At 67.0% G+C, this 9,739-nt stretch overlaps 1 protein-coding gene across 1 annotated transcript in view; it reads left to right on the forward strand.

The window, feature by feature from the left end:
* Positions 1-9,739, forward strand: part of BIN1 (bridging integrator 1) — a gene marked incomplete at its 3' end in the record, with an annotated part of 17,497 nt that overhangs the window by 3,732 nt on the left and 4,026 nt on the right. The window contains exons 2-7 of the mRNA XM_008063828.2: positions 1,005-1,085; positions 5,719-5,773; positions 5,854-5,948; positions 6,415-6,510; positions 7,491-7,598; positions 8,181-8,273. Of these exons, the coding sequence (XP_008062019.2) occupies positions 1,005-1,085; positions 5,719-5,773; positions 5,854-5,948; positions 6,415-6,510; positions 7,491-7,598; positions 8,181-8,273 (528 nt within the window). The remainder of the gene's footprint in view (positions 1-1,004; positions 1,086-5,718; positions 5,774-5,853; positions 5,949-6,414; positions 6,511-7,490; positions 7,599-8,180; positions 8,274-9,739) is intronic.

Consider the following 9,739-nt stretch of genomic DNA (forward strand, 5'->3'; position numbering starts at 1 on the left):
CTTCTGCCTGCCCCGCCCCCGCCCCCCCAGGGGCTCGGGATGTAGTGAGCTGGCAGGAGAGGGCAAGAGGGCGACTGGGGGGCCTGGCCAGTGGGCTCCTCCTCCTGGCTGGGACTTCCTCTGGCTCCTGGCCCAGCTCCCTCCTCCGCCTGCCCACCCGTCCTCTCTGGCCGGGTCTCCGCCCCCCAGCCCTGTCCCCCTCCCTGACACAGCTGAGGAGGGACGGCTGGGACTCAGACTTAGGGGGAGCTTCTGAGAATTCCAGCTGGAAGCGGAGCGTGTGGCCGTGAGCCCGTGTGTGTGCACCTCCGTGTGTGCGCACGTGTGTGCGTGCCTGTGTGCATGTGTGTGCCTGCAGGGGTGTGTGAGGGCCAAGGCGGGCCCGGCCTGCCCTGCTGGCGGTGGAGAATGCGGCGGGCGGCTGGGGCCGGTCACGGCGAAACCCCTAGTCCGGCGGGAGCTGACTCCTGGCCAGACCGCGGCCGCCCTCACTGTCCTCTCATCCCGGGCTGGTCACCCGCCCGCCCACGGCCTGCTCTGCTCCTCCTTGTGCTGGTTCATGGGCCTCGGTCCTGGAAGAGGCCGCCATAGGGTGGGAGGGGGCGTCCCTACTTGGCCCTTCTCCGGCCCAGCTCACTTTTCAGCCAGCAGGGGCGGGGTGGGCACCCAGGGGTGCGGTGTCAGGCCAGCAAGGGGGGGCGCCCGGGCCCTCCCGCCAACTTCGAGGCCTGGCTTCTCCTGGCTTCGGTCTCTCCGGCAGGCCTGTCTTAAACGCCTGCTCTGGGCTGACAGCTGAGCCCGGGGTGGAGGGTGGTGAGGCCTGGAGACCTGCTGGACCCAGTGGTGCCAGGGGGCCACAGCAGCCGGGAGGGCCCCGTGGGTCCCGTGGGCTGGGGGACGCCGGCGCGGGCCTCCCAGGTCCTGGTCTGTGCCGTGGGTGGCTCTTGGCTCGGACGGGCTCCTTCCCCAGGTGACGCTCTGCCCTTCTGTCCCGGCCTCGGCAGGTCCTCCAGAAGCTGGGGAAGGCGGACGAGACAAAGGACGAGCAGTTTGAGCAGTGCGTGCAGAATTTCAACAAGCAGCTGGTGAGTGTGCCGGCCCTTGGCCTCGGGGAGCCCGGGAAACTTGGCGGCTGGGTGGGAGACGGCAAGAGCCGAATGTGTGGAGCAGGAGGGCTGGCGGGAGGGAGATCAGTGTGGGCTGGCGTGGTCCGGAAGACTTCCTGGAAGAGGGAGCAGGGACACGGCCTTGGACGCCAGGAGAGAAGAGGGCTGTGCCTACTTCAGGGCATTGGTGACAGACAAAGAAGGGGTGGTGGGGGCGGAAGGGTGGGAGCAGGCACTAGATGGTGGCCAGACTCTGTGAGCCCTTGCTTGTCGAGGCAAGAGGAGTCATGGCAACTTCTTTCCAGGGGAGCGGCGCCTGCAGGCTCCGTGCGGGGCAGAGCAGGCTGGGTCTGCCTTGGGCCTCTGCTGGGCCTGGCACGTGCCCGGCTCCGTGGCAGGGCCCGAGGGAGCCTTTCGCAGACGGCTCGTGGCCACCTCCCGAGCACCCTGCAGGGTGTCCGATGCCACCGCTCCCCGTTTGTGGTGGAGCAGATGAGGCTCAGAGAAGTGCCCGAGACCAGCCCGCTTTGGGGAATGGATTCAGACCCACAGTGTTTCGTTCCAGAACCCGGGTGGGACTTCAGGGCATCCTCACGAGGCCCGCTGTAGCCAGAGGCCAGTGACGGAAGACACGTATCCGTGCTGATGGTCCGGGGGCAGTGGTTAGACACAAGGAGGACGTCCCCCCAAGGGCCATAAATGCTCTGGATGGGCCGCCCCTGCCACTTTCCCCAGAGACGTGCTGACTCCAGGACACGCCGCGGCTGTGGGCGGCAGAAGTGGGGAGTGAGACAGCCCCGCAGTCCTTGCTCCCTGGGGTGCGCCCCTGCCGCCGCAGCCTCAGGCCTGGGCCAGGTCCCCTGCTCCCCTGCGCCAGCCCCAGAGTGACAGCTGGGGATGCAGGCCAGAGGCCACGGCCTCGGGCCGGGGACTGGCGGAGAAGTGAGGCCAGGGCGGTCTCGCTGGGGCAAGGCCTGGCTGTCCTGGAAGGGGCCTGCGTCATCCCGGGCGCGGGGTGGGGGCACTCTGGGAGCGATCTGGGCGAATTCTGGGAGCTAGGCATGGCGCGTTTCGGGAGGGCTCTGCGGGCATCCCGGAGATGACGGCCGTTCTGGGAGGGGGCTGAGGGAATTCTGGGAGAGCTATGGCGCATTCTGGGAGGGGCTGGGAAAGTTCTGGGACAGGGCTGGGGCTTTTGGGAGAAGGCGGGGGGTGTTCTAGGATGGGGTGGGAACATTTTGGGAAAGGTTCACGGAGAATTCTGGGAAGGCCATGGATCATTCTGGGAGAGGGTTAGGGAGGTATTCTGGGAGAGAGCCGTGGAGTGTTCTGGGGGGGGGACATGGAATTTCCTGGGAGGGGCCTGGGGACGTTCCGGGAGAGGGCTCGAGCGTTCTGGAAGAGGCCTGTGGAGCATGCCAGGACAGCGCTGGGGGCATCCTCAGTGAGGCCCCAGGGCCAAGGGGACTCTGGCCCACCAGGGTGCCCCGCCCGGAGACTCCCCCGAGCGGGCCAACAAGGCGGATGTTTCAAGGCCCAGGTAGGCCCCGTGACAGGGACTTTGCCCGCCCGTGGGACCCCGGGCAAGCCCTGCTCCTGGCCCTCGGCCCCCTCCCCGGCAAAACGTAGGCTAGAGCAAGAAACCCGACTCAAAGCTTCCGATTCCGCCTCCTGGAAGCCCTGGAGCGTGTCCTACCTCTGCAGGGCTGCTCGAACGCGGCTCAGGACAGGGCCGTTGCTGGGCGCTCACCGCGGGCCAGGGCTGCTCTGTGTTCTGCAGACACATCACGGCAGGTCGCGAAAGGGGCTGGTCTTGGCTTCGTGGGGCGGGTGAGGCCCTGGAGGCTCAGGGGGTGAGCAGAGCTTCAGGCTGCACAGCTGGCGGGGAGCGCGAGGACTCAGCTCCAGGCCTCGGGGCCCTCGGCCCACTCGCAAGCTCCTCTATGGTGCTGACCCCTGTCCCGAGGGCACCTGCGGGGCCAAGGAGAGCTTGGGGTGCCTCTGAGCTGCAACTCCGGGTGGGCGGCAGGGGATCCCCAGAGCAGGCCCGGCCACCGGCGGAGGGTGTGGAAGAAGGTCTGGGTGCCAAGGTTCTCTGCGGCCGGGCCCTGGCGGGACCCGTGGGTTGCCATCCCGCTGCCCTTGAGCCGCCTCTGGCTCTAGCTCCTGGGCAGAGAGGCCGGGGGTGGCGGCGGCTGGGGCGGAGGTTCCAGGTACCTGAGCAGAGCTCTTTGCCCTCCGGTTTGGTGGTGACTGGTTTTGGGGACCAGGGGGATCAGGTGGGGGTTTTAAGGTCTCGTTCAAGGCTGGACGCGGGCAGCCTGGCAGTCCTCGGTTTGACTAGAGGGTGGGGGTGTGTGTTGGAAGGAAGGGGGGAGTCAGGAGCTGCAGTGGCGTGGGGGGGCCGGGAAAGACGAGATGGAGGCTGAGCTTTCGAAGCCCTGCGTCTCTGCGAGGCCCGTGTGCGGTGGACCCCGCCCTGGGAGGACGTGGCTGGTGGGACATGGCTCGAGGAGGCGAGTCTGCCGCCTGGCCCTTGCTGCGGTGCTCGGAGAGGGTGTCTGTCACCTGCTGCCACCGGTCGTCGCCTCGCCCAGGTGCACAGCCCCAGGCGCTGGTCGCAGGCAGCCCCTTGCCCTCCACCCCCGCACAGAGAGCCCGGAGACCCTTCCCCCCAGCCCTCTGCCCCGAACTCCGAGCCCTGGCCTGCTGGAAGCTGTCCTGGTCTTTTCCTCCTCGAGGCCACCTGTGGCTTTTTGGATCCCGGGCTTGTCGTGTTTGCCTGTCACTGAGGCGGGGTGGGTTCGAGTGCCTCTCGTCTCCAGCGCCCACGCAGGGCTCTGCTCTACGTGGGCATCCCTGGCTGTTGAGTGATGGGTCCCCAGCACCGGTTCCTGGGCGGCAGGAGTCAGAGCTGGAGCCTGAAGAGGGTCCGTGTGGCAGGCGTCCCTGTCCCTGGGCCTACCAGGAGCCCGGAGGCTGCGTCTTCAAGCTGAGGTGGCCGCTGCCCTCGCGGACAGTGCCGCAGGCGCTGGGGACGGGAGCACAGCCCTGTGGGAGCTGCTCCTGGCCCTCCCTGACTCCCAGGCCCGGGGTGGCAGCAGCACCAGAATCCCGTCCCCCCAGCTGGGCTCTGCGAAGAGGGCGGCTGGAACCCAGGACCCTCCAAGTAATCGTTCCTCGGACACCCTGCTTAGGGGCTGAGGGAGCAGGCGTGGAAGCCAACACATGCAGCTCTTGCGGGCCGGGCACTGCCCAGCAGGCGGCAGGATGAGCCCTGGAGGGGCTGGAAGGCAGGGGGTGTCGGGTGCCGGCCGCAGGGCCGCTGGGAGGTGGAGCCTGTGTCCTGGCACGTCTTGGCGCCGTGTGCCTGCTCACAGCCCAGTGTTGTTCGGAAGCACAAGGGCCGCTGGTACGGCCTGAAGCCGGGGTGAGCACGGAAGGCACCCGCGGGACCCCTTGCTGGCAGGGGTGAGCGGCACGGCTGGGATGGTGGAGGCTGGGCAGGAACAGAGCTGGTCTGGGAGGTCCCATGACACCACGAGCACGCTTGAATCCTCGTCAACAAACCGCTTGATGGCGAAGACTGGGTGGCCATGCTGGGAGCAGGGTACGGCGGGTCCGCCTCGCTCCTTCATCCCGCTGGGTCCACATCCGTCCCTGGCGGAGTCCCAGAGAGGCCTGGGCGCGGCGGGCCGGCTCTGCTTCTCTCAGGCTTTCATCTGTGAGCCCGAACACCAATGTCGAGGCCAGGGCTGCCCACGATTCCGGAGAGGGTTCGTTCCTTCACGTGTCCTCTTTTTATGAGAAAGCACCATCACGCACTCACTCTTGAGCCCTCCCTGCCGGACGCCTCGCTGTCGTGTGTAGGCCCTCCCCCTCCTCCTGGCTCTCGGGTGGGCTGTGCTGTTGAGAAGCCAGTGCAGGGAGGACGCTGGCCTGGGAGAGAGGGCAACAGGGAGGAAGGGCAGGTTTCGCTGAGGGGACTATGGGGGCTGCATCGGGCTGAGCCTGTGAGGGCGGCTGGGCCCCTGCTGGTCCTCACTGGAGATTGAGCTGCGCAGAGGGGCTCATGTCCTGGCTCCCGGGAGCCCGGCCATGGCCAGGCTGGCGTCTGCAGGCTGCCGGGCCTTCTGGGATGGACAGCTGCCGTGCTCCCCTAGCCCCTCCTGCGGGGCGGGGTCTCTGAGGCCTAGGGCAGCTGGGAGGGGGCCCTTTCCCTGTGCAGGCCAGTCCCCTCTGCCTCCCATCTCTGTCCTGGCAAGAAGCCTCCTCCTGGTTGGCTTCGAGGCTCCGGTGGCGCCAAGGTTGGTCTTCGAGGCTTTGGTGTCCGGACTGGCCCACTGGAGCCGTTACCTGAGCACTGTGGAGTGCCAGGTGGGGACCCTTCGCCCCAGGTGACGGGAAGCCGAGGCACAGAGGTCCCCTAACTTACTCAGGGTGACGTGAGTGCCATGCTGTGTGTGCGTCATTCAGTCGCTGCGTCGTCCCGTGCTGCCCGTTGGGAGGCTGGCAGGTTGGTGGTTGCCGTCAGAAGAGCGGCCTGGGGTGCGTACTGGAGTGGCAAGGGGGAGAGGGTCGAGGGCCTGACTGGTCCTGGTTCTCTCTGCAGACCGAGGGCACCCGGCTGCAGAAGGATCTCCGGACCTACTTGGCATCCGTCAAAGGTAAGGGGTAGCCGGGGCCGAGCGGGGGCGGAGCCGGGGCTGCCAGCGGGAGCCCCACGTGCCTCCTTCCTGCGCCCCAGCCATGCACGAGGCCTCCAAGAAGCTGAACGAGTGTCTGCAGGAGGTCTATGAGCCCGACTGGCCCGGCCGGGACGAGGCGAACAAGATCGCGGAGGTGAGCGTGGGTGTGTGGCCCGGCCCCTCCCTCTGGCCTCAGCTCCTGGCCCCTGTGCCTCCCTTCCAGGGCCCCCCTGTGCCTCCCTTCCGGGGCCAGCCCCGCTGGTCTCCGTACGCGTGGGCTGTGTGCCCTTGGGCGAGCGGCCTTCCCTCTCTGAGGGCCCCTCTTCTCCTGGCGCCCTTGCGTCAGGACCGTGGCCATCCCCACCTGCGGGAGGCTCCTCCCTCACAAGCCTCCGGCGCTGACCCTGTCCTCAGCAGGTCTCACCCTCACCGGCGCCTCATGGGCGGCCACAGGGCGGGAGCCGTTGCCCCCGTTCCACAGACGGGAAAACGGAGGCTCTGAGAAGCCAGCCAGCTGTGAGGTGGTGGGGCGGGGGTGACCTGCGGGCCCTGGGGTCCGTGTGAGCACGGGGGCTGTGTGGCCAGAGCCCCTGGTGGCACCCTGTGCCCTTGCCATCCAGAACAACGATCTGCTGTGGATGGACTACCACCAGAAGCTGGTGGACCAGGCGCTGCTGACCATGGACACATATCTGGGCCAGTTCCCGGACATCAAGGTGAGGGCCCAGGGCGGACCTGCCCCGCTGCTGCCCATGGCGAGGAGTGGAGGACGGGAGGGCCCAGGGCGGCCCAGGCGGGTTCGGACGGAGGTGGCTGCCCTGGGCCCTCGGCCTGGCGTCTCATCCTTCAGGGCTGCTCCCTCTGCGCCAGCCCACGGCCCCCAGCTCCCCAGGCCTGGGCCTTTCTGAACCCTTGGGCCTCAGGGCTGTGGGAGGTGCGCTCATGGTGTGGATGTGTGTGTGTGTGTGTGCACACGCGTGGATGGGTGGCTGGGGCGCCGTGGAGTGGCCATGTGTCTGTGAGGTGCGTGGAGGTGGGGGGCCCAGTGTGTGCCTACGGGTTCCCTGTGTTTTCTGTGTGTGCTTGGAATGTGTGTGTACGTGGCTGTGCCTGTCACCTGCATCTGGGTCTGTGTGTTGTCGTTTGTGTGACTGTGTGTGCTCACGAAACCCGCTGGCTCTGCCAGGCCTGGGTACACGCTGTCGGCACGCCATGGCCCCCAGGGTCTCCACTGGGGCAAAAGCCCCTGGGTGCTGTGTTCATGGAAGCCCAGGCGTCTGGAGCACAGGAGGGTGGCTGTCGTGTTGGAACTGATCGTCTCGGTGGGTGAGGGGGGTGTCTTGCCCAGCTGGCCTTGGGGACCCCCATGCGGATGCCTCAAGCTCTTTGGGGCTGAGGATGGTGGCTCCGGGGAGAAGCCAGAGGCCAGCCAAGGAAGAGACTCGGCTGACAGTACTGACAGGCGATGACAAGGGGCTTATGTTGCAGGGAGACAGTCTGACACGGTGGGGCAGACTGCCTGGGGGTGAGCTCCTTGCCACCGGCAGTGTTCGAGCAGCGAGGGCTTGAGCGTGTCGTGGATGGACTTGTGGCGCTGGGTGTCCTGCCCAGCCCTGCGTCCGTCCAGGCCCTGCCCTGGCCGGCCGCTCTGGCCCCTCCTGGTGCGGCGTCTCAGCCCCCTCCTGTCTGCCCCCAGTCACGCATCGCCAAGCGGGGGCGCAAGCTGGTGGATTACGACAGTGCCCGGCACCATTACGAGTCCCTGCAGACCGCCAAAAAGAAGGATGAAGTCAAAATTGCCAAGGTAGGGGCTGGAGGCGGGCCAGGGGCTGAGGGGGAGGGTCCGAGCTTCTCACGCCCCCCCCCAGTCTCCCCCCCGCCGGTCCAGGTGGCTGACCTGGGCGGGGTTGGTGCTGGGCCCGGCTGGGGAGTGCCGGGGGGCTGCTCCAGCCGGTCTCCAACCCCCCCTTCTCCGGCCCTTGGCTCCCACGGAGGCCACTTTCAGAGGAGCACGGCCTGGCCGAGGTTTTCCTGGACGGTGCCGCCCGGCCTGGCGAGCTCTGAGTGGGATTCTGGCTCAGGACCTGGGAAGCCGGTGGGCGCGGGGCGGGCCCCTCCGGGAGGACCTGCTTGCGAGCCTTGGCCCTGCTCACACTTACATTTGCGTTGCAGCTGGAGTTCACTCCCCCCGCCCCTCCGCTCCCTGAGTCTTTTGGCCAGAGGCGGCCTGGGCGGCCTCCGGGCAGCCTCCCGGGCCCCTGCACGAGGGGGCGGGCTGGCTGGACGCGGCCCGCGGGGCGTGTGGATGTGTGTTAACCTCTGTGTCTCTGTTTCTCTCTCCCGTCTCCCTCTGTCCCGCCCTCCCCGGCCTTGACCCCTACCCCAGCCTGTCTCGCTGCTTGAGAAAGCCGCCCCCCAGTGGTGCCAAGGCAAACTGCAGGCTCATCTCGTAGCTCAAACTAACCTGCTCCGAAATCAGGTGACACTGGCTTCTAACCCTGCACGCGCTGACGCCTTCCGGTCTGTCCTGTCCTGGCGCCATGGGCTGGCGTCTGGCCTGCCAGGCAGGGTCTTCCAGAGGCTCCGCGGGGAGAGCTGCTGGAGACCTGAGGTCCCATGCATGCGGCAGAGAGAGAGAGAGAGAGACTGAGGGACTCTGGGTGACCAGGGCAGGGGCCCAGGTCTGCCTGCTCGGTGCCCGGACGGTGGCTGTTTGTCGGACCCCTCTAAATCCTAAGGCTGTAGGAGCCCAGGGCTGCCTTTGAGCCATTGTCCTCGGGAGGGCTCCTGGGGGCAAGGAGGGCTGTTTGTCATCAGGGCTTCTGTCCTGCCAAGCATCCTTCTAGGCTGCTAAGACAGCCAGGTTATCTTGAATTTACTGAGGAGGCGGACCTGCCCGGGGAGGCAGTCTCCTCCCAGGGTCCCAGAGCTGGTTTGTGGCAGAGCCGGGGCTCTCCTGCCTCAAGCTCCTGCGCCGTCATCCTGCCTGGGGCTCCATGTGGGTGGTCCCTGCCGCAGCTGGCTGGGACCTGTGGGCTCTGGGCTCTGTGGTGACTCTGGAGGGGACCCCGGGAGGGCTCTCCCGTCTGGCCGGAGTGCTGAGACCTGGAGGAGGGGGATCCTGGGTCCTGGGGTCAGTCCTTTGGGGTTGTCACAGAGGGCAAAGGCTCAGCATCACAGTGGTCATGGGGGCTTCCTGGAGGAGGCTTTCTGTACAAAACTCTTGGGCCCGCCCACCTCTTGGTGGCGGATACTTCACTCTTCTCAACCGTCCTTGGAGCGGGCCCCAGCGTGGCCAAGGACCTTGGATGCAGCACCCCGTGAGAGGTGGGCTGCAGGCTTCCTCTCCAGAGAAGCCGAGGCCTGTTTCAGGTCGGCGTAGACACAGCCTGGATGAGATGCCTACAGCCCTTCATATTCCTGCGGTGGGGGCGGGCGATCGGAGCCTGACCCAGGACGTCGGGTTTCCCTCTGGGCAGCAGCCCTGTGTTTTCTGGGCAGCCTGTTCATTTCATCTTCTTCAGCCCACATGTACTGAGTGCCTGCCACATGAAGAGCTCTGGGCTCGACGTGGCTCACTGCCCAGTTTCCTACCTGACCTGCTGACCTCTTCGGCCAAGGCTGTGTGGGCTGATTCTGGTGGTGGGGGTGGGGCTGCTGACCCAGGGCCAGGGTTTCTACCTACTTTTCTCTGAAACAGGGGAAACATTTTCTTGAGTGGGAGAAGCCGGGGGGAGGCTGTGGCCTGGAGTGGGGTCTACCCCTTGCTTCTGGGCTCCTGGGATGGGTGTGGTTGGCTCCTGCTGGGAGAGCCCTGCCTCCACCCCCACCCACCCCGGGCAGAAGAGGGGCCTGTCAGGCGATCCCGTCGTTGGGTGCTGGGCTGCAGGGTTTCTCCTTCCGGCCCAGTTGGCTTTCCCGCTCGGATCCCGTTTTCATTTGAGC

This window comes from Carlito syrichta, unplaced genomic scaffold (genome assembly GCF_000164805.1).
Source record: "Carlito syrichta isolate Samal-C Ts95f unplaced genomic scaffold, Tarsius_syrichta-2.0.1 Scaffold99435, whole genome shotgun sequence".
NCBI classification, from domain to species: Eukaryota; Metazoa; Chordata; class Mammalia; order Primates; family Tarsiidae; genus Carlito; species Carlito syrichta.